This window comes from Pipra filicauda, unplaced genomic scaffold (assembly GCF_003945595.2).
Source record: "Pipra filicauda isolate LSUMZ 115617 unplaced genomic scaffold, ASM394559v2 scaffold319_size1146426_pilon, whole genome shotgun sequence".
Lineage (NCBI taxonomy): Eukaryota > Metazoa > Chordata > Aves > Passeriformes > Pipridae > Pipra > Pipra filicauda.
Genome location: NW_024104442.1, coordinates 933,257 through 956,803, shown reverse-complemented (window position 1 = coordinate 956,803; position 23,547 = coordinate 933,257). Strand labels below are relative to the sequence as shown.

The window sequence follows — 23,547 nt, the reverse complement described above, 5'->3', positions numbered from 1 at the left end:
TGAGCACACAGCAAGGCACGATGGATTCGCTTCCCACTGCAGACACAGGCTGGGTTTCACATTCCCTGCCTCCTCCATGAGGCTGACAAGGAAAGGTGAGTGAAGCCTGAGTGACTGTGGGAACGGCACCAGTGACAAACCCACTCCCGTGCCCACCTCTGCCCACCACAACTCATCTCTCCCTGCAGCAAGAGAGAAAGGGGTGTTGTGCCCCCCACCCTCCTTAAAAATTGCCTTTCTTAAAAAAAAAATTCCTCGAACAAATGGCAGCAAATCCCAATGTGGGGCTGCACAATGGACACTTCAGTCTGCCCAGGGGAGGAGAGACAGGGCCTTCAATGACTAAATAAATGCAATTTGCTTGTTAAGAGGGGGCTGGGGAAGGGGAGAGGGGAGCCCTGGTTATTCACTTCCCCCAATTAACATTCCAGCAGCGCTGCTCTGCTTTCTAGGAACAATAACTTTTTGGGAAGGGGGAGCGATGCCTGTGGGGGTGTTGGATGGTCCTGGAGAAAGGAGACACGTCCGAGGGTGTGAGGGTCCGAGTCTGCCTATGATGGGAACTCCTAAACAAAACCAAGACTAAAGAAAGATCAACCCTATGCAAAAAGAACCTTCAAAGTAAAGCCCTGGACCAAGATTACTTGCCTTGCTGCTGATCTAAATATTTTTCTGTGGCCAAGACCACAGAAAAGAGATGGCTTGTCACTTTCTGTTTGTAAAAGGTCTCCAAATGCAGGGTAATTAAAAATATTTAGACCAGGCTTTGAGCTGTGTGTCACTTTTGAGTGTCCTGCAGCCCCACACCAACTCACAGCAACCAAGGACCTTGTGCACATGGTTTAAAATAAACCTGAGCCTTGCCCCCTGCACTCTCTGCCAGGGTCCCATCACCTCCAGCTGGGGCTACAGGTGGGGTGGCCGGGAGGATGAGCAGGGCAGGGAGTTATTGTCGTTCTGTGCCAGCTGGGGATGAAGGAGCCACTTCTCAGTTCCACAGGCAGGGGCTCCTGCAGGATGAACAGAGATGGATCCCACCCTCTGCTCTTTCCCAGGTTTTCAGAGTTCGGGGAGTATTTGGACAACACTCTCAGGCATGGGATGGGATTGTTGGGGTGTCCTGTGCAGGGCCAGGAGTTGAACTCAATGATCCTTGTGGGTCCCTTCCCACTCAGAAGATTCTATGTTTCTGTGATTCTGCCCTGGGACGCTCCCAGACCGCTTTACTGAGTTTCCTCACCACTCTGTGACAGTAACTTCCTCACTTATTTCCTTCCCAGGATGAAAAATCAGCCTTTTCTCAGCAAGGTCATTAATTTCCACAGTAAAGCATTTGCAGTATACTCGGGCTCCCGGTGGCTCTCCCAGCTCCACTGATGCTCCTCCAAGACAGGCACCTGGGCTTTTGTCAGACCCATAACCCCATGATGGGGCACACACAGAAAACAAGGAGCACAAACCAAACCCAACTGTAGTGGCACCAGCAGGATGGACAAGCACCAGAGGGACTGCGGGTGCCAAGCACAGCCCATCCCAATCTGCTGCTCCCACAAGGGCTCAAAGCCCAACCCCAGACAAAGCTGAGCCTGTCACTGTCTCAAGGGCTGCAGGCCTGAAAAGAGCAGCTCACCCTTGTAAAGCTGAAAGCAACGCTCCAAAACTGAACAGGTCCATCCATACCCCACAGGCACATGTGCTGGGGCACATCTACCTCACCACACCACAGTCCTGGAGGATTGCCCTGAAAATCCAGCCCAAACAGACAGATGGCTGGAGCTCAGCATTCTCAGTCACCACTGAAAGCAAGAAAAGGGTACTCAAAAAGCAGGACCCTGACTGGACACACAACCCCAGAGGGAGGACAGACACCCCCAGAGGGAGGTCAGGCACCGCAGACCATGGAGCTCGGCGGTGTCATCTGTGGATGCCTGTGGCCATGGGTAGGGAAGGAAAACACTTTGATCTGCTGAACATGTTGGAAACTAAAACCAGTTTGGTGTTAAATCAGTGCATGAGCCCCAGGAGCTGGCAGAGCTGGCAGAGCTCCTGTCACATGGTGCTCAGTCTCTGGCTCGGTGTGTCCTGTCGGACAGACTCAGAGCAGGCCATGCCCAAGGATGCTCCAGTTATTAATTCACTCACAGCAATGCCCCAGTTGAAGATTTGCAGTTTCCCCACTCAACTTCTCAGATGACAAAGCAGCTTTGCTGATTTACTAGGCAATGTGTAATCACATCAAAAGGCTCTCTGGTGTCAATGCCCCCTGAGGAAGAAGATGGAAGGATGGCAGAAGGGCCTACACCTCCCTGAGAAGATGCCTCCTCACAGGCTCAGTGCAGAAAGGCTGGGAATGCTGTATCAGACCACCAGCATTGTCACAGAATCCCAGAATGGTTCAGGTTGGAAGAACCACTGGAGGGGTCACCTGGTCCAATCTCCCTGCTCAAGTAGGGTCATCCCAGAGCACATGGCACAGGATTGTGTTCGGGGGGGGTTTGAATACCCCCAGTGAGGGAGACTCCACACCCTCTCCAGGCAGCCTGTTCCAGTGCTTTCCAGAAGTGAGATGAACAAATTGTCACCCTGAAACATGTGGTAAGAGCACACCAGAGCCACAGGGCAGCCAGAGGTCTGGGGGAAAGGCTGGATTCACCCGAATCCCTCTAGGACTCTCTAGCACCCCTCCTGCTTCCTGTCCAAATCCTCCCCATGAGGAAAAACAAGTTCAACAACAGAAAGTCTCCCAGGGAACTGTGTGGTTTGTGTGTTCCTCCTGGAGCATCACAAGGCTCGATCCCAGTGCAAAGGGCCTGGTGCCTTTCCACAGCAAGCACAGGCCCACAGTCAGAACAAGCCCCCTCTCAGACCAGGCACTGGGACTCTATTTTCCCTACTTTTTGGGGCAGCCAATGCTCCACCCTCCCACCCAAGCAGCCACTGCACATCCTATTGCTCCAGAGCTGATGCCATAGATGCTCACCAGGGGTACCTGCTGGCCACAAGGAACAGTAAATGGTCATCTGAACAAAAAGCTGCATGAACCAGTCAAGCTTTGGACAGGGTTTGCTGTTGACTTTCAGGCCTGGAAGAGGAACCCACCCATAAAGACACAGAGGCCAACTACTGAAAGGGAATGATCCCCCCCGCTGCAGAGAGGAAGAAGCAGGAGCCCCAGCCGGGCTGGGCACGTGCTCCCCTGCAGCCCAGGTAAATCACAGACCACACGTGTGGCCCCTCCTCACCAGGCAATGCAGTTATTGCCACGGGGGAAGGCAGCAGGAGTTGAACCAAGGCCCAGGTCCAGCACGGCCCTATCAATGTCCCGTGGGGCTTCCTTACATGGAGCTCCTTATCTGCTCTGCACCAGCAACCAGTTTCCTCCCTCTCTTCCCCAGGAGGTAACAGAGGCCTAGACAAGAGTGTCAGGACCCCAAAACCTCATGAAGAAACTGGGAGCATGTAGGGTCTTCCCAGGACCACATCAGCGCACAGAGAAACTGGAAGCCCACAGGGTCATTCCAAGACAGCAGTTTCATGCTGCTTTCCTCAAAGTGTCCACAAGTGCTGAAACTTAGCACAAAGTGGAACATTTCTGCTGTCAGGGAACAGGAAGATCCAGAAGTTGAATGTTATCATGCTGGCACTTGGACACCTCTGTAACAGCCAAAGAAACAGAGGGAAGTTCTCACCCCACAAAAACATCATTCTGCCTTTCTGTTACCCTGCCAGTTGCTCCTGGGTGCCAGGTCACCTTCTCCTGGGCTGCTTGGAGGCTTCAGCAAGGACACATTCATCAGCCTGGCAGCAAGCACGGCCCTTGCCATGAAACGAGGAATCAGGAGCTCCTCAGCCACAGCATCCACCCCAGCCCTTCCTCCCCCAGGGTGAGGGTCAGCAGGGCTGAAGGTCTCACAGCAACCCCATCACCATCCCACTGCTTTCTGAGTCCTCTGGTGTGACCAGGCTCAGACCGGAGATGCCACTGCAGCAGCTGGAACGAGGAAGAACAGCTTTACATGTAACATGCAAAGCCCTCTAAATAGAGGGAGATAAATCTCCTTTTCTTTCCAGGAGATCAAGACCTGACTATGCAACTGGGGCACCTCCAAGGGCACCTTCCTCTGTGCTACACCCTGGGCTCTCTCTGCCAGTGCTCCCTTGTGGAGACAAGGCTCTGCTTGTTGAACCTCACAAACTGGTCATTAAAAAAATAAAACACAAGTAAGACGAACCAAATGCTAATAGGAACCCCCAGGTCAAACCACCTCCCTGTCACCAAGGTCCTCCTCTTGCCAGCACATTCCTGCCACTAATGAGGCCCCATCGCTTCCTCCTCCCTCCTCAAGTTGCTCCTGGTGATGCAAATCCATCGTCTTTGTTTCTATTCTTGGAGTAAAAACAGAACCAAAGTAAATAGCAAAACAGCTCTTAGGTTTCAGGTTCCTTTCTTTTTCCATCCTTCCCAACTGCAACGGGGCTGTTGTTGCTGTCAAAGTGAGGTGACACCTGAGCCCAGACATCAGCTTTCCCACCGGAAATGCTCCACTTAATCTCCAGCCCCAACATCCCCTTTGAGATCACTGCCAGCTCCTTCCCAGAGCCTCCACCTCGCTGTGCTCCTTGGGAAGTGTCAGACATAACCACGAGCCTCTTGGTGAGGGAGAGAACCTGTGGAGACCCTGCCAGGGACCCTGTGATGGCAGAGAACTTTCCCCATCCTCAGTCTCCACTGGACCTTCTGCCTTCCACTGTCAGCCTTCCCCAAGGAGCTCAACCAGCTCAAGATCATGCCCAGACAAACCTCACATTGTCAGTATGTTCCCATGTGCCAGGGTGGGCACTGATGCACAGAGGGGGAAAGGAGACACATGGCAACACAAGTTGGACACATCAGCTCTCCCCTGTCCGTGCCAGCATCCCGTGAGGCAGGGTGGCAGCTGTCCTCACACACTGCATTGCCAGGGAAGCTGCTGAAGATCAGCTCTGCCATGGGAGCTGCAGGGAGAGGCAGGTAAGGCCATCTGTGGGCCAGAAAAACCTCTGCTCAGGTGTGGGTTCTGGTCTGTAACAACATCCCCCAAAGTCACTCCCTCCTCAGCTGGGATATAAGGAAGATATTGAGCCATTAGAGAGCGTCCAAAGGAGGCAACGAGGATGGGGAAGGGCCTTGATTTGAAGCTGTGTGAGGACACTGAGGGCACTTGGTGTGTTCAGCTGGAGGAGACTGAGGGGAGACCTCACTGCAGTTCCAACTGCCTGGGCAGGGGCAGAGGAGGGGCAGGGACTGAGCTCTGCTCTGGGGGGACCAGGGACAGCACCCAGGGAATGGCTGGAGCTGTGCCAGGGCAGGGTCAGGTTGGATCTCAGGAAAAGGTTCTTCCCCCCGAGGGTGGTTGGGCACTGACCAGGCTCCCCAGGGCAGTGGGCACAGCACCAAGGCTGCCAGAGCTCCAGGAGGGTTTGGATGATCCTGTGGGGCACAGGGTGGGACTGTTGGGGATGGGCCTGTGCAGGGGTGAGGGTTGGATTGGACAATCCTTGTGGGTCACTTCCAACTCAGCACATTCTGTGATTTCATGATTTTGTAAGATCCAGCAACACCCAGCAGGCAGCAAACCCTGCAGGAGGTGTTGGGACCCAAGAACCTGCAGCAGGATGAGCACGCCCAGGGAGCACCAGGGTCACGTCCCACCACTCACCCCGGTCACAGGTCACCCTAGAAAGTGGATGCAGCAAAGAGCCAAGTGTTGGCTGCAGGGCAGGGAGAGCACAGAGCCCTGACAGCATCACTAATGAAGGACAGTCAGATGTGGCCACCACGTGCTGACACCGTGACCCCCCCCGTGCTTTGGGGAGCTCTGGTAGTTTTCCACAGGCTCCAAAGTGCAAGGAGTGGGGAGACTGAGGTACGAGACAGATGGAAAGGGACTTTGGACAAGGGCCTGGACAGACAGGGCAAGGGGGAATGGCTTCCCACTGCCAGAGGGCAGGGTTAGAAATTGTTCCCTGTGAGGGTGGGGAGGCCCTGGCACAGGTTGCCCAGAGAAGCTGTGGCTGCCCCATCCCTAGAAATGTCCAAGGTCAGGTTGGACGGGATTTGGATTCACCTGGTCTAGTGGAAGGTGTCCCTGCCCATGGAACAAGATGAGCTTTAAGATCCCTTCCAACCCCAACCAGTATGAGATCCCATGATTTAGAGGCTGAGAACTCAGAGCTCTCCAGTGAGAGCAGGGGTAGGTAAAACGAAGCACTTCATCCAGGGGTGGTGAGAGGAGCCGGAGCAGCCGCTCTGTGCTGGGTGCACAAAGTGCTGTGCTGCAGAGACCTCTCGCAGCACACAGCTGCTACTGCATCTCACAGCTCCATGCTTTCTAAAGGAAAAAAATTCTTTACAGCCCACTGGTGATTTATCCAGCAACCCAGGCAGGCTGCTCCTGGAGAGGTTTGCAGCAGCCAGCTGATGGCATCCAGCACACACCAAGTGCCACCTCCACATAGCACTACACTCAAATGCTCCCAGGCCTGCAGCTGAATCCACTTGCCAGATCCTTGAGTCTCTATGAAGCCACAGAGGGTGTCCCAAAGGGCTTATTCAGGTACAAGCACCTCCCTGTATGAATTTGCTTGCAGGGAAAGTGCTCTGAAGCATTTAAACCTCAGGTTGTCAAAGTACTCCCTTCGCTGGCACGCTCCAATGGCTAATGAAAGACATCTGGGGATTGCAGCATTTGCTCATGAACCTGGGGCACCTGCCTCCCTCACATCAGGAAAACCCAAAGACTGTGAGTCTAAGAGGACAGACTACAACAGATTTGCTGTCTGAGATCTGGGAAAGCAAGAGCAAGATGCTCGAGAGGAAGAGCAGAAGAGCAGATCTCCAAGGGACACAAAAGGAAGGTCTGCAGGAGGACCAAGAGGCCCCACAGTCAGCAGAGGATGGGACATGGTCTGAGCAGTGACCAGGCTGGATCCAGGGACCTGCCATCACAAAGCCGTTCTTGTGGTTAAACCACGGAAGAAAAGGAAATCAGGATGACAAAACTCACCAGAGTGTGCACTTTGGGATTAAGAGGAACAACCCCAGAAGCCAGGGCCTGGATGGATACAGAGGCCAGGAAGGATCTGGGCAGCCGACGTGTGGCCACTGTCACCATCACAGCCAGCTGTTGGGAGGGGACAGCCAGCCAAAGGAGGAGAAGCTGTACTGGGAGAGGCACCTCCTCACCCCAACCAAACCTGCTCTGGGCCCCGCCAGCACAAGTCTTTGTGCGCTCAGCAGGATCAAGGCATCCAAAAGCGTTTGGTTTTCCACGCAGATGGACCATCGCTGGCTGCAGCCCAAAGCATCCCCAGCCCACCCTGCGCTGCCAAGACCCCGCCCAGGCTGCAGCTCCCACCCAAAAACTCGTTTGAGTTTCACGCTGTGAGACTCCAGTCCTGAGGAGGAGGAGGAACCCACCAGCTCACAAAAATAGTGTCTCACTTATTTTAAATTACTGTGGTTATTTTTTTCTTTCACACAAACTTCACATACCAAAGGACACGGTGCACATTTTTGGCAAGTCTTCCTTGAAGAAGTAGAGTAAAACTGGAAGTTGGCAAAGGACTCTGCTCTCCTCCTCCTCAGCCCTGCTGCTCTCTGAGCATTTGATGTTCCTCGTGAAGAAACAAAACGTTAATGCATCAGAGGCTGGAAACTTCAGAGAATCATGGAATGGTTTGGGCTGGAAGGGACCTCAAAGCTCATCTCATTCCACTCCCTGCCATGGGCAGGGACACCTTCCACTAGACCAGGTGAATCCAAACCCCATCCAACCTGACCTTGGACACTTCCAGGGATGGGGCAGCCACAGCTTCTCTGGGCAACCTGTGCCAGGGCCTTACCACCCTCACAGCCAACAATTCCTTCCCAATATCCCATCTAACCCTGCCCTCTGGCAGTGGGAAGCCATTCCCCCTTGGCCTGTCCCTCCATCCCTTGTCCCAAGTCCCTCTCCAGCTCTCTTGGAGCCCCTTTAGGCCCTGCAAGGGGCTCTCAGGTCTCCCTGGAGCCTTCTCCTCTCCAGGTGAACCCCCCCAGCTCTCCCAGCCTGGCTCCAGAGCAGAGGGGCTCCAGCCCTTGGAGCATCTCCGTGGCCTCCTCTGGACTCTCTCCAGCAGCTCCACGTCCTTGTGCTGTTGGTTCCCCCATATCTGGAGGCAGCTCTGCAGGGGGGTCTCACCTGAGGGGGCAGAGGGGCAGAATCCCCCCTCCCCTGCTGCCCACGCTGTGGGATCAGCGCAGGGCACGGGGGGTTTCTGGGTCCCAGCACACACGGCCGGGGCATGTCCAGCCCCTCACCCACCAACACCCAAGTCTTTCTCCTCAGGGCTGCTCTTGATCCAGTCTCTGCCTGTACTTGTGCTTGTGATTGCCCCGGCCCCAGTGCAGGACCCTGCAGTTGGATTTGTTGAAGCTACTGCTTTTACCTCTGACAATCCGTAGGATGCTCCCTCCACCACCTCCTCGTGCCCCACAGCATCCCCAGCCCTGTGCAGCCCGACCCAGGCTCTCCTCCCCAAAGCAAAGCCAGCAGAGGGAGCAATCACTGCAGGTTTGCAGGGAGATCGTGCTGGGTTTTCATTGTGATTGTATTTTTAATCTAGAGGTTCTTTCATGATACTTTGCATAAGTTATTTGGAAAGAACCGAAGCTAGCCTGCATATTTTCTTGGGAAAGCCCTGGAAAATTATATGTAGTTCTCACTAGTACCCACCTCGCAACAGCAGCACTGAAATCAAACCCAAAGTAGTCCTCAGCAAAAAAACCCTTCCAGTTTCAAGCTCAGGGTCCCACAGTTCCTGTGTGTTTATTGTAGAGCCTTGTGCTCTCACCCTGCCCAGCACCGGGCCCACATCACTGACAGCAAACAGGAGAGGCTTCACCCGCCCCAGCTCAGCCAGTCCATGCTGTTTGTCACAGATACCTGGCCCCAGCTTGGCTTTGCCCAAGTGGGATGTATCACACTGTCCCAAACCCCAACAGAACCAGCCCAGCTTGGAGTGATCCTCACAATCTGCCTCTCTAATTCCTAATTCCTCCAACAGGAGACATCTCCCTTTGTGTGGGAATGCTGAGAGCACACTCTCCTTTTCCCAAGCCATCCCTGCTTTACTACAGCCACCAAAAAGAACCTGCTGGGACGTCACAAGCTGCTGTTGGAAATAAAACCACGTTCACCAAAGAAATGAGCCGGGTAGGTCTGTGTTTGGAGCATCGCTGGGCCTGTTCACTCCCACACTAATTTGCAAAGTGGGGTGATTCACAGGGAGCCTCTTCCCTGCTCTCAGGGGAATGAGCTGCTCTCTGTCTCCAACATCACATTATTTATCAGGTTGTTGGGTTTTTTTAAATACTCAATGAACAACAGTCAGAAAATGAGCAATGTGACAGGGAGGGGCTGGGCCCAGGGAGTGATACACAGAGCTCATCCTTCACCTGCCTTTGCACCCACCTCCTTCAGGCACTCGCTGCCATTCTGCTCAGGAGGCTGGGGCAGTGTGTACGTGGATCCAGGGAGACCCACCGCTCTGCTCCACCTCCCCACCAAGCACAGCTGACCTGTCTCTTGCACAGGCATTTGTTCAGCCCAGAGCAGCTGTGCCTGCCCCATCCCTGGAAGTGTCCAAGGCCAGGCTGGACAGGGCTTGGAGCAACCTGGGATAGTGAAAGGTGTCCCTGCTCATGGCAGGAGGGTAGAATGAGATCGTTTTTAAGGGTCCTTCCAACCCAAACCATTCTGGGACTCTATGATTCTAATTTTTTATTATTATTATTTCTTTTTGTCACACTGAACTACAGGCACAGCCAAGCATTTTCTGGCTGTTTGCTGACACTTTCTGAAACCAGGTTTGTAGCAGTGTCAGAACAGAATCCAACAGCAAGGAGAGAGCTAGGATTTCACTGGTACCGGTGGGGTTACAGCAGGTAACCAACTTCACTGTCACCAAAGCATCATGCCAAAGCCTCCAGCACTGGCTGCATACAGGAGACAAATGGCTGCACCCCACAGACTTGGGAAGTCCCTGCACACTTAGGAACGAGACCAAACCATTGGGATAAAGCAGAGTGGAGTTCTACCAATGTCCTACTAGGTCTCTGGCTCTGCCCAGCTCAGCTGGCACCAAAAGCCCAGACTGGGATATTCACATCCCACGGATTGGTGCTGCTCTGGGGTGAGGAGGTTTCTGCACTGACCCATGTGCTCCCCAATATTACTACAGTGACCACCAGCAACAGGAGGCATTTCTGGGTTGATCATTATTCATGGGAATAGGAAAACCTGGACAGGTACATGTCAGCCAATGCCAGCCCAGTCCCTGTGAGTGACTCCAGTGAGCACCAGGTGTGATCAAGTTTCTGCCACACAGTGAGTTCCTCCCCTCGCTGCCCCCCTTGCCCAGGCTCTACCATCCCGGTTTGCCTTTCCTCCTTCATCATGGCTTTGTAAGGCAGGGATTACCTCTGCTCAGCTCATCTGTAGAGCTCCCAAGACAAACAGTGCTCTAAGTGTTACCTGCAGGGCACAGACATTTCATATCAGAATCACTGCCTGGAAAAATACTACCCAAAAAATAATGATGATTAAAAAATAAATTAGTGCATGAGAGCGCAGAGTCAAGTTAATTAGTGCAGAGTCAGGGAAGCAACACAACCTTGAGTCACCTACTTGTAAAACAGAGGAAGTACAGCAAGCACAAGTGCAGCTGGGGCAGCACCAGGGATGCCATGGCAATGCCAAGGGTTGATCTGCTCCATCTCCCCTGCACAAACTGGCCAACTCCTCCCTCGTGCACAGGGAGCAGCATGTAGTTTGGGAGGAGCTGGGGGGTCAGGATAGAGACCTCAAATCCAGGTGGTGGGACCCTGGGCACCACTGGCTCCTCCTCTTCCAGAGGCAGCAGGATCTGTGCCATCAGGCTGAAAGGTTTCCTTATAATGTCACAAAGTCAGTGGGCAATGCCAGAATGACTGGCCTAGATACAGAGACCTTCAAACTCCCCAGGGGAAGAGGGAAGAGCCTACATCCCCTCAGAGCCCTGCTGCGATCTGCACTGACTGTCCCTGCAGCCACCACAGACAGTGACTCAGGCCTAGTGACCTCCTTTAATGCTCTGTGAGGTTAATGCTGAGTTTAACAGGGTTAATTCTGCCTTTAATGATCAGTTCTCCCGCGAAGACAAGGAGATCAGCACAGTCTGTAACTCAGCCATGTCACTCTCCTCCTGCCCCTGGGCAAGGGACACTGCAGAAGGTCCCCTCCCTGCTCCTCTTTGCCCGTCTCAGAGCCAGCAGGGCACAAAACCCAAACCAGGCCCTTGCCATGCCCGAGTGACCCCAAACAACACACCAAGGTCTCGGAGCACAGTCCCAGCCTGGTCATGTCTCCATCACAGCCGGAGTGACTGGGACAAGGCCAGGGATCCGTGTGAGAGACAGGTGTCAAAAGCAATCAACTGCTCCTCTGTCTCCAGGGCGGGATCGCTGACAGCACTACGGGCCTTGGAGGAGCTAAAAGGAAAGGCTTATTAGAAAGAAAACTAGTCCTGACAATCACAAAAATTGGAATTCATTTAAAATTCAAATTATGCAAATTCCAGTAATCTGTACATGCAGATCCATCACACACCAGAGTGGGACCGCAGACACATGTCACCATGGGGGGGTGGAGGAAATCCACCCTGCACGGTGCTCTGGGAGGCAGGCAGGGGTGCTGGGCTTCGGCAGACACGGGAAGGGCGGCTGCTCCAGGACAACGGGGCCAGGCAGGATTTGCAGGTGCTCCCTCTGCACCTCAGCAGCCCCAGCAGCATCCAGCTCTCCACATGCAGGGATGCAGGGAGGCCAGACTCCAGTGTTTTCACACAAGCTGTAATAAATTCTCCCTTCAACAAGCTCAGATGTCCATGACCAGCATGCGAAACCTTCGTTAGGCAGAGCCTGATGATGTGAGATTTGAGATGTGCCACACAGCACTGGATTCATGGGGGCAATAGCTCTGCCCTGTCTCCATCCATCCTGCCAGCGTAGGGTCCCTGCTGCCCACCCAAAGCCTCAGGAGCCTCCCCCCTCACTCAGCAATTCCCAAAATTCTATTTTTGGGGAATGTGAAAATGAAGCCGAGCAGCCACATCGCATGGCAAAGGTGGTTCAGACTGTCAGCAGGGAAAGAGCAAAGCCAGGAATCAGTGTTACAGGCTGGGCAAGTGCAACAGCCCGGAAAAATGAATCCAGTTTTAAACATGGACTTTCCTAAAGGTCCCAGATGAGCCAGTGGGAAAAGGCAAATCATGCTCTCTCCTGTGCGTGCTCTGCCAGGCATGAGGAGAGTGGATCCCCCCTGGCATCGATTCCTCCACCAGCCAGGGCTGGGCAGAGCAGGTGCCAGGCAGGATGAGGGCACAACACGGACCCAGGGGAAGCTGTAACACCTCCAGTATGGAGATGGAAGGTGACTACCCAGCCCTGGGAGGACACAGAGCCCAGAACTGCTCTAGGAAACAACTTCCCCAGGTTGGCAGGACCTTTACTTTCATCTTACAAACCAGGTTCTGGAGCTGTGTGGGGAATGCTGGTCCTGTACTGGCCCAAGCCTCAGTAAGGGTTATCAGCTCACCTTCCTCCACACTTTCTGCCCAGGACTCCTCTGAAGGGTCCTGAGGATGCCCTTGCCAAGTAGGATGAGTCTGTTTTTCTCAGCAGGTCTCACAAGGTCAGAGACCATAGCCAAGCCTACAGCAACCACAGCTTTTACCTGTCAGAATGAACCAGAAATGATGTAGCAGGGGAAAAAAAAAAATCCACACCCTATAGAAGTCCTACTCTGTTCCTTGAGGAACACTCAGCTCCAGGGATACACTGAAGAAAGCTAAAGGTCCCCAAAACCTGAGGAACTCGAAGGTCAAATCAAATGGGCCACAGACAGCACTGAGAGGTGCTGGGATGGCATCGAGCGGGCAGGGGCAGGGGGCTGCTCCACAGGGCAGGGCAGAACCCACCTCTCTGTAGGCACCAGGACACTGTGCTGAGAGTCCAAGGGCTTCCACACGTGCAGAAGGGAGGCCATGGGGAACAAGTCCCAAGGAGATACTGAAAAAACATCCCTGCAAGAGGAATGGTCCCCAGTGTCCCAGTGCCCTCCTGTCCCTCCCGCTGTGCTGGGTGCACCTGGGGCCGCAGACTCAGGCAGACAGACAAAGCAGACATTGTCTTACCCCACAGCAGGGCCGCCTCAGCTTGAACAGCTCCAGCATCTTTCAGCCACTCATCTCCATCCCTGAGCTTTCACCTGCTTCCCGAGCCAAGGCAGCAGCTCCCACAGAGATGGTTCACTGGCAGTGCCTGGGTCGTGACCAGCTCGCCCAGACTCACCCCCACAGCACCCACTGCTGCCACCAACACGCTTCGAGGGTGGAACTGTCCTCCGGGGGAAAAAGCAGCATTACATCCAATGATCCACCCAAGCACAAGCAGGGAGGGAGAGCCCCCAGACTCACACTGTCCAGCAGCGACGCAGCCCAGGCACAGCAGGAGCAGCTCCAGAGGAGGACCAGCCCCTCCTCTGGGTTAGAGGAACGTCAGCGATTTCGGGGGTTTCAGATGTGTCTGAGCAAAGCCTGGGGAAGGATGAGCCCCACTCCCTCAGCCTCAGCACCTCAGGGTGCACAGGCCCCCACTCCCTACCAATGCTCTCACCCATTGCCAATCAACACCAAGTGCTTTTCATCACGGAGACACCCGAGCCCTCATTACATCCCCAAGCCCCTAACGAGGCAGGACAAGGCCATACAAACCCCGGGATCGGGTGTCTCTGGGAAAGAGAAGAGGCAAAGCCCATTAAACATTGATCAGAGGCTCCTGCAGCTGCGGTGTAGCCCTGGCGTGTCCCAGCTGTCCGGCCACCAGAATGCTCCAAAGGGCCAGGAAGGGCTGAGCTGCCCCAGGGACTCAGTGCTGGCTCGTCGTTGCCCCAGCCCCTCACTGTTGGCTCAGGACAAACCGTTGGGAAGATGCAGTTCTTCATGCATGTGAGGCTGAGCACAGGAAAGCTTGTTTCCTACTTTCAGCTTCGTTCCATGCTTTGGACAGCCCAGGGACCGTGCCCTTGTCCCACACCTCACCTGGCTGAGCACCAGCCATCCCTGAGCCAGCGACAGCCCACCGAGATCAGGGAGCCAGGAACCCCCTCGGCCGAGGGGCTCTGCCACGGTGTGGGCAAACTCGAGCTGCCACTGCCAGGTGCTCCACCACACTGGAGCGGCCTCTCTGTCTGTTGTTTTGGGAATGTTGGCCATAAGAACAGCTCTCCCCCCCGTCGGTGTTTGTGGGAAGCCGTGTGTGTGTGATGGGGGTGGGGCAGGCCCCAGTACTCACGAATTGGCGCCGCAGCTTGGTCTTGACACGCTCGGCCTTGGTCTCTGCCGGGTGCACGGCATAGCTGAGGGAGCCCAGGTGGTTGTCCACGGACAGGCTCTTCCTCATGTAGAAGGAGCGGGTGCGGAAGTAGCTGAACGGGGCGTCCTCCACCGCCGTGCCCAGCTGGGGGTCCCGGGGGGGGTCCGTGCAGTCATCCTCCAGCCGCCAGGCCTCCCCTGGGGAGGACAAGGACATGCCACCCCATCAGATCCACAGCCCAGGACATGTCCTACTCTCCAGCACACCTCGGGGGATGCTCAGTGGGCATCCCATCCCACACCCACCTGCAGGCCCTGGGGTACAGATGCTGTGGGATCCACTCCCCAGGGAGGGATCAGAGGGCACATCCCTGCTGCAAACCCCTGAGTATCCCCTGCCCCAGGCAAGAGCCCCTGCTCCCAATGTGCCCAGCCCCACCTATCCACAGCCCCCAACACCTTCCTGGCAGGGATCAGTCAAATATAGTTAGAATCATGGAATGGTTTGTGTTGGAATGGATCTTAAAGCTCATCTCATTTCACCCCCTGCCACGGGCAGGGACACCTTCCAGTAGTCCAGGTTGCTCCAAGTCCTGCTCAACCTGGTCTTGAAATCTTGCTTTGTGTATGCGAAAAATGAGGCACCACAAATGTTACAAATTACAAAAGGATTTGCTGCAGAAAAAAAACCCTTTATGGCACAGCCAGGAGCAAATCAACAGCCACATGAAGGATAGAAGCCAGACCTCCTGTCTCCACCAGCCTGTCCCCAGCAGCTCTGCAGGGCTGAGAGCCTGGGGACAAACCTCACTGACACTGACAGTGGCGGCAGTGGTAGAGGACAGGCAGCATCACGCAAGGCTGGTGCTCCCAGGGCAGGACTGACCACATTTTCATTGCAACAAAAGAGAAAAACAATCAAACAACAGGAAATGTCTCCAGAATATCACCGCTCCACTCTTCTCCCTTCAGTTCGGATGCCGCCTGCTTTTCTTGCCAAGCTCTTCTTCACATCTGGAGCTTGCCCTGCCTCCCCCCTTAAGCCAAAATCACTGCTCAAGCCATGACAAACAAACAATAAAAGCCTCTTGTTCAATTCTTGGAAAAATTATCAATTTTCAGCCCAAAAGTGCATCTCACAGGGTTGTCTTCAGAGGCTCTGCCCCTCCTGCAGCCTCTTCCCAAGGCAAGTGTCTCACTACTAAAATCCCAGCACCTCTGAGCACAAACAACCATGACCCCACTACTCCAGGGCTGAGGAGCAAAACACTTCCAGAATTTGAAGCAGATAATGGCCCTAAGGTAAAACCCAGCCCCAGTCCAGTTTACCCAGGAAGGCTGTGGGGTTTACATGGAACACGATGGGACACAGGCTAGACTACAAGTCACCAGAGGAGCAACCACCTACTGACATTGCCAGAGGGCAGGGTTAGATGGGATATGAGGATGAAATTCTTCCCTGTAAGGCTGGTGAGGCCCTGGCACAGGTCGTCCAGAGAAGCTGTGGCTGCCCCATCCCTGGTAGTGTCCAAGGCCAGGTTGGATGGGGTTTGGAGCAACCTGGGATAATGGAAGATGTCCCTGCCCATGGCAGGGGGTTGGAATGAGATAAGGTTTAAAGTCCCTTCCAACCCAAACTATTCTGTGATTCCATGAGAGAGGCAACCCAGAGCACAGCACTCCGAGCACTTTGTCAGTTTTTTTCCTCCCCTACTTTCAATTTAATAAGCTGCTGCTGCTCCTCTCCAAATGTCACCTCACACAACACAGGAACTGCTGTTTGAAAGCTGTGATTGTTCAACGCACAAACACGTCAATCGAAGGCAGATCCAGACTGGGAGGCAGAGGCAGCATCGCCCCGGGAACGCGGCAGGAAACGGGAGGAGACCCACCCGCCACGCAGGGAAATCACACACGGAGGGAGGAACCAGCCCCAGTGCCCCCGTGCTCACCTGCAATGGCCCAGCCACTGCCTGTGCCACCCTCTGTCTCCAGGACTGTGCCCTCCCAGCCCCACAGGGTGCTCAGCCCCAGGCACCCCTGCTCTGCCACCCTGGGCGAGGGAGTCCAAGGCTGTGTGCTGAACAAGGGAGAGGACACCCTCTCCTCCGTGCAGGACAGCTCTCCCGAGGATGAGTTGGGTTTCAAGCCTCATCTGGGTCACATCTGATCTCACTGACTCCAGTTTCCCAAGGATTTTGCTGCTCTTGGTCTCTTCTCTCTCCAAGGAGCTACAGGAGCTGCATCCTCCAGCACAGTCCAGGAGCTGCTCCCTGGCTTCCCCAAGGAGTGATCCTCACCAAACTGTGGTCCCTCCTCCCTGGGAGCCACTGCAGGAGAGAGCCTTGTCTACCCCAAAAGGATTTTCTGTGTGCTGAAGGAGCTTGTTCCTGATTACTGCCAAACAAGTAAATCAATGATCAAGCCCAGAATGGTCAGAAGGGAAACATCAAGAAGTCATAGAATCACAGGATGGTTTGGGTTGGAAGGGACTTTAAAGTTCATCTTGTTCCACCCCCCTTGCTATAGGCAGGGATGCCACTCACTAGATCAGGTTGTTTAGTGTCCCATCCAAACTGGAGAGGAAATTCCAGGGACAAGGAGAAACCCACAGCCTGGAGGCCAACCATCCTCATGCTCTTCTGCCCTGGAGCTGCTCACCCCTCTGGCACCCAGAGCTGTGCCCTCAACATGGGCACCTCTGAAAGGTCTTCTAAACATCCTCTTGGGCTTGACAGCAACGATTCCTGCAAAGCCTTTCTTCCCTCTGAATTTGAAGTGGTGGAGAGGACACACACCAAAGGATGAAGGAGGCAGCAAGGACAGACCTGGTGCCTCTTCAGTACCTCCTTTGAGCATGGACAGGATGATCCCTGCAAGCGTTAGGAAAATTAGTTCCAGGATCCTGGTCTAAGCTCAAATCCAGCTGCTTCCTTTTGGCTTCTTTCCTTTCCTCCCATGGGCAAAACTCCCAATAAACTCACGCCAACCTTGCTATCAGTTCGCTTCTTCCCAGCTCCACAGCAGGGCACAGAGCCAGCTCCTGAAGAGCTCTGCATGTTGCCTGACAGACAAGGGAAGGGGGGAGGCAGGGAAGAGCTCCAGAGTGGTCTGCTCCTTCCAGGTGCAAGAGGTGGGAATTGCAAGGCATCAGGAATGTAAACCACATGCAGCAACTTCCCTGGGCAGGCTGCAGGTGAGGGTTGCAGGTGAGAGTTGCAGGTGAGAGCTGCAGGCAGCCAAAGGCTGAGAAGAATCCCCTGCCTGCTGCTGTAGGATGAATAGAGAGCAACAGAGAGTCTTTCTCAGTCTCACACCTAAAACTTCCCAGGAGAAGAAGGGATGAGAAGTGAAAGGCAGCTCATTTCTCTGTGCCACCAGCCTGTGTGAAATCTCTTGGCACACTGCAGTGTGACACCCAAGGGATAATCGCTGGGACGAGGCAGGCACTGCCCCTGTTCAATCAAGCCTCATTTGTGCTTGTCTTCCCCCTGCTATATCCCAGGCTTGTGGCCATAAGGATTTGGGGTTAATCCAGGAGCACTGCTCCAGGCAAGGGGTTGAAGGATATATGATGGAGAAGGAAAACCTGGGGCCTGTCCCACCTGACCACACCACTGTTATGGGTTACCTGAAGGGGAAAACCAAAACCAGACCAACAGGACATCCAGACCTGTTCACCAGCCCAGCCTCGGTCTCTGAATGAAAAGGAAGGGTTTTTTTGAGAGGAGAGGATCTGGCAGGCTCAGCAGTCGCAGGCTCAGCTCTTCTGTCCATCCTTGGGGCCCCAGTTCCCCGCCAGACACCTTGGTACCCTCACAAGGATCTGCAGAGGAGCTGTGGTGCCACAGCAGGACAATCTCCTGTGTCCTCCCATGGAGTGACAGGACACATCCCTCCTCCAGCACTGACACACTGGAACCATGGGACACAAAGGAAAAGGCTGAGGAACATGTTCTGATGGTCAGATGAGGATGTCACACGTCACTCACTTCTCCCACCCTGCTTGGTGACTCCTCTGCTCGTGGCCCCCCAAAACAGCAGCGAGGCAGAGTGCAGTTTCCTCCCCATGGAGTGGTGAACTCTCCAGGAAGATGAGCTCCCACGGACAGCCCTGCTCCTGCCAAACCTCATGTCCCTGTGGATGAGCCTCTTCCCGAGCTCATTTTGGCCATGTCCCCCTGCCTCAAATGGGGAGCGATGGCACCTGCTCAAAGCAAATTCACCAGTTCTTTAAGAAAAGGTACTTATCAGAGAATCATGGGATGTTTTGACTTGGAAAGGACCTTACAGACCATCTCATCCCACCCCCTGCCATGGGCAGGGACACCTTCCACTAGCCCAGGTTGCTCCAAGCCCCGTCCAACCCGGCCTTGAACACTTCCAAGGGGTGGGGCAGCCACAGCTTCTCTGGGCAACCTGTTCCATTTCCTCTCTCTCCCGACACCCCGCAGCCCTGCTGTAACTGTGGGAATTCCCTGTGGGAATCCTGTTTTCCTTGCCAGCATCCTGGGGCTTGTTAACTCGCCCCGTGCTGCCCCTCTCCTGTCCTGCTGCCCAGACGTCCCATCCTGCAGTGCCATCCCTTCTTTTTCTCCTCCATGACAGCATCCTGGTAGCCTTCATGAGCAGTTAATTAGCAGCTCCTAATTGAGCCAGAAAAATAACACGGGAGGATTTGGACAGAAAACAACTCCTCATTCATTCATCCAAGGCTCTGGCTGTGCAGGGAGCCTTCCAATCTACAAGGGTTTTCCTAAACCTTCTCCTCCTCTTGGCATCCTTGGCACCTTCCAGCCAGGAGTAAAGCAAGATCCTGAACCGTTGTTATGTGAACTCAGGGCCCTTCCTCACTCCTGCTGTGCAGGGAGGGCTGTGCACAGGGCTTGCTCCAGGACGGCTGTTCCATGGAGTTCGAGCCCCTCACAGGAGAGGAGGTGCTTGCAGCAGAGGCTGACCAGTTTGCAGTGGGTCTGACTCACTCTGGGACCCCACGGTCTTACACCAGCCTCCCTCTCCCTCTCTCCCTCTCCCTCCAGCACAGCTCCCTGGAACAACCAGCACACCAACCAGGGACCTGCAGAGGGGGTGCTATGCTATCCCTTGTGGTGGATGCTACTACAATACTACAGGTATTCTTCCCATTCCAAGACCCACTCCAGCAATTTGATGGGCTGAAAGAAAAAACGTGGGTCCCAAACACAGCAGAGCAGTTGCTCAGGAGCTGCAGGACACCCAGGGGCTCTGCCAGGACAAGCACAGCAGGATGGGCTCAGCAGCATCCCAGATCTGCTCTGTGCACGACTTTGGGGAGAATTAGTAGCATCGCAAAACAAAATGCAGCCTGCAAAGCACTAAAATTAATCCATGGTTTGGACAGCTGCTCTGCTGGGTAACACAGGGATCCAACTGTGAGCGGGTTAGACTTAAAAAAACATAAAAATAAAAAAATCCAAGGGTGTTGTTTGAAGGGAGCTGTTTTATAAGGATTTTATTCAGTGCTGGGTTGTCAGCCCTGGCTTGCAGGCCTTATCTTTGTTTCAGTGCTAATAATCCCTTTTCCCATTATTTTTATAGTCCCAGCGTGATCCTGCTGGCACCAAAAGCACTGAAACACTTTGGCCACCAGCGGTTTTGCCAATAAACTTGTTCAGAGCAGCTGGTCCAACCATATTAGTATTTCATCAGGATCAGCATGAGAGTAGAAGAACACGATAAAAACCCTCAGAGCTGAACTGAGGGCCAACACACACTGCCAGGCTGGGGAGCATTCACAAACCTCCAAGGCCAGGACTGTGGGAAGAGCACACTGAGATGCTCCTGCCACTGTTCCTGACAGAGACCATCTATGAGTGCCCTGAAGCCACTTCATGGCACAGAAAAGAGGCACTTGGGCCTGTTGCAGAGGCCAAGGAGCTCCTGAGAGAGCAGCTCACCCAGGCACATGTGGCCAGGAGAGGCAGCTCATCCAGAGGCAGAAAGATCCAAGCACCACCCCCAGGCAGAATGCTCCAGGTATCACCTCTCCACCTGGGGTGCCTTTCAACATCCAACTCTTCTTTTTCATCACCATAATACGAGGGATGGGGAGGTTTAAGTACCAAGCTCAAAGAAAGGCCCAACCAGGGGCAAAAAAACCCAAAAGTTTGTCAAGAAGGGCTGGTTTTGGAGTAGGATAAACCCCACCTAGGCTGGAGCTGGACGTGTTATTTATGCCCCTGGAGAAGCAGGGAAGGTTCTCTGGGGTTTTGCAGTGGGAAGGGGGGGAGGCTCATCCCGGTGCCGCAGAACTCACCGGCTGAAGGGACCGTGCAGCCTTTCTGGTGGTCAGAGGCCGAGCACTTCTTGTAGGGCTTCTGCTCCGGCATCTCCTCCCTGTAGGCCGTGGAGTCGAGCAGGGGGAGCCTGCTCAGGACCGGGGACTGTGGGATGCTGGGCAGCGTCCGGGACTTGCCCAGGAGCGGTCGCTGCAGCTTTCTGTCCAGAGACCTGGGGGGAGAGAACACAGGGCACAGCCCTTCAGCAGGAGGGATGGGGCTTCACAGGACCCCTCTGGGACACACATGCTGCCTACTGAGCATAGGGCCCTTCCTAAAATCATGGAATTGTTTAGGTTGCAAAAGTCCTCTACGATCACCGAGTCCAACCATTATCCCAGCACTAACCCATGGCCACAAGCGCCACACCTACACCTTTTTTAAATGCTTCCAGGGATGGTGACTTCACCGCTGCTCTGGGCAGCCTGTTCCAATAGCTGACCACCACTTCCATGATGAAATTTTCCCAATATTTGACTGAAACTTCCTCTGGCACAGCTTGAGGCTGTTTCCCCTCATCCTGTCCCTTGTTCCCTGGGAGCAGAGCCCGATCCCCCCCAGCTCCCCCCTCCTGTCAGGGGGTTGCAGAGCCAGAAGGTCCCCCCTGAGCCTCCTTTTCTCCAGGCTGAGCCCCCCCAGCTCCCTCAGCCGCTCCTGCTGCTCCAGCCCCTTCCCCAGCTCCATTCCCTTCCCTGGACACACTCCAGCCCCTCAGTGTCCCTTGTCTGAGGGTCCCAGAACTGCCCCCAGGGCTGGAGGTGCCCCAGCAGTGCCAGCACAGGGATGGGCACTGCCCTGGGCCTGTGGCCACACCATGGCTGGTACAGGCCAGGGGCCACTGGCTTTCTTGCCCACCTGGGCACACCAGCTCATGTTGAGCACCATGCTGTTTGCAAAGCTGCTGCTGTCCCAGGAAAGCCCTCTCCCTTGGCCAGTACTGTAATGAGGATCTGCATCTGAAGCTGCAAGGCACAAGCAGCATAAACAGCACACAAAGCATTCTAGCACCCACCCCACCTCAAAACTCACAGGTAATCTGAATTAAGCAAATAAAGAAACCAGCAGGTTCAAGATTGAAGGGATACAAATTGCCTTTAAGACAGTAAAACCCCCAGTGAGCATCATCCAAGACACCAGAAAGGTATTTGTGGTAGAAACCAGGTCACTCCAGGGTCCCAGGGTCGGGCACTAGGGAAGGTCCAGACTCCAACAGCAGGGACTGCAGAGTTCACAAAGGTGTCATGAAACATGTAGAAACACAAATTCAAGGTCTCTGTGGGGTCAAAACTCACTTGAATTTGATGATGGGGTCTCCAAATCTGCAGGGGTGACCAGGACACACATCCATGTGCTGGCAGTGTGGTCATGTGTCACCACCTCCTCCAAAACCCCAGTGAGCCAAGCAGTGCAATGGGAGTGGGTCCCCCTTCTCCTGCTTCATCCCAGAGCCTCCGCCAAGGGATGGACCTCAGGTGCCCTCCTCAGATCTGACACTGGCCTAGGCCATGCTGCAAGGACCCCAGAAATGTGACAAAAAGGAACAGAGCCCAGCACTGCTGTGGCATGAGGAGGCATGCAGGGATTGCCCTGTGCTGGGGGTACAGGCTGGGGTCACTCCAAGGCTGTCCCCTTTCCCCTGCTGTCACAGAACCCACAGCTGAGCCCAAAGGAGCCCCCCAGCACACTCCAAGGGGGCTGTTCCCAAATCACAGAACCATGGAATGGTTTGGGTTGGAAGGGACCTTAGGCATCATCTCGTTCCAACCCCCTGCCATGGGCAAATCTCACACTGAATGGTGCAGATCCTTCAAATTTCCATCCAAAATTCAATTCTTTGCTGGTTTATGCTCATTTGTTCTTGTGCCGATATTAACCTTCAGCTTAAATAATTATCCCCCCTCTCTGGTGTTTGCTCCCATGATTAATTTCCATTATAATGAAGTCCCAGCCCCTTTCCGCCTGCATTTTTCAAGGCTGATTAAGGAAAGTTCTTTCGGTCTTCTCTCACAAAATGAGCTTTCATTCCCCATGGATGTTTCCACGCCTCTCACTGCCCTCCCTCTACCTCAGACTCAGCATCCTCCACCTGTCTTGGAGCATTACAAAATCCCAGGATGGTTTGGACTGGGAGGGACCTTGCAGCCCATCTAGTCCCACTCTCTGCCATGGGCAGGGACACCTTCCACTAGACCAGGTGAATCCAAGCCCCGTCCAACCTGGCCTTAGACACTTCCAGGGATGGGGCAGCCACAGCTTCTCTGGGCAGCCTGTGCCAGAGCCTCCCCACCCTCACAGCCAACAATTCCTTCCCAATATCCCGTCTAACCCTGCCCTCTGGCAGTGGGAAGCCATTCCCCTTGCCCTTGTTCAAAGTGCCTCTCTAGCTCTCTTGGAGCCCCTTTAGGCCCTGGAGCCTTCTCTTCTCCAGGTGAGCACCCCCAGCTCCCCCAGCCTGGCTTTAGCCTTGTGATCATGCAGAGCTGAGCTCCCAGTGCAGACTGCAGGGCAGCCCCTCTCTCTCCCTGCATGTTCCAGCACCAAATGTCATCCTAGTTCACTCTCCAGTCCTGCAGGTCAGGCAGGCAGAGTCTGTGGTGCCAGAGCTCCTGACCCGCAGTGCCGCCTGTCCCCGCCACGTTGATCCCGGTTGGTTTTCCCCCCTGTTACAGATGTGGCAGCAGCTCCCAAGTGTGTTGGTGTCTGATGTCACCCAGAGGTGAGCAGCGATGTGGGAGTGGTGCCATGCAGCCATTTCCCACGGGATGGTCCCACTAACACCTCAGGGACATCGCTGGGG

The 23,547-nt window shown here is 54.4% G+C and overlaps 1 protein-coding gene across 3 annotated transcripts in view; it reads right to left on the bottom strand.

Moving 5' to 3' along the window:
- The window catches only part of LOC113996710 (ankyrin repeat and fibronectin type-III domain-containing protein 1-like), a 192,826-nt gene that overhangs the window by 150,411 nt on the left and 18,868 nt on the right, over positions 1–23,547 (bottom strand). For all 3 annotated transcript variants that reach the window (XM_027737923.2, XM_027737919.2, XM_027737922.2), the window contains exons 2-3: positions 20,729–20,922; positions 14,414–14,631 (exon numbers count right to left, since the gene is read on the bottom strand). In XM_027737923.2, the coding sequence (XP_027593724.1) occupies positions 14,414–14,631; positions 20,729–20,801 (291 nt within the window). In that variant the 5' untranslated portion in view covers positions 20,802–20,922. The remainder of the gene's footprint in view (positions 1–14,413; positions 14,632–20,728; positions 20,923–23,547) is intronic.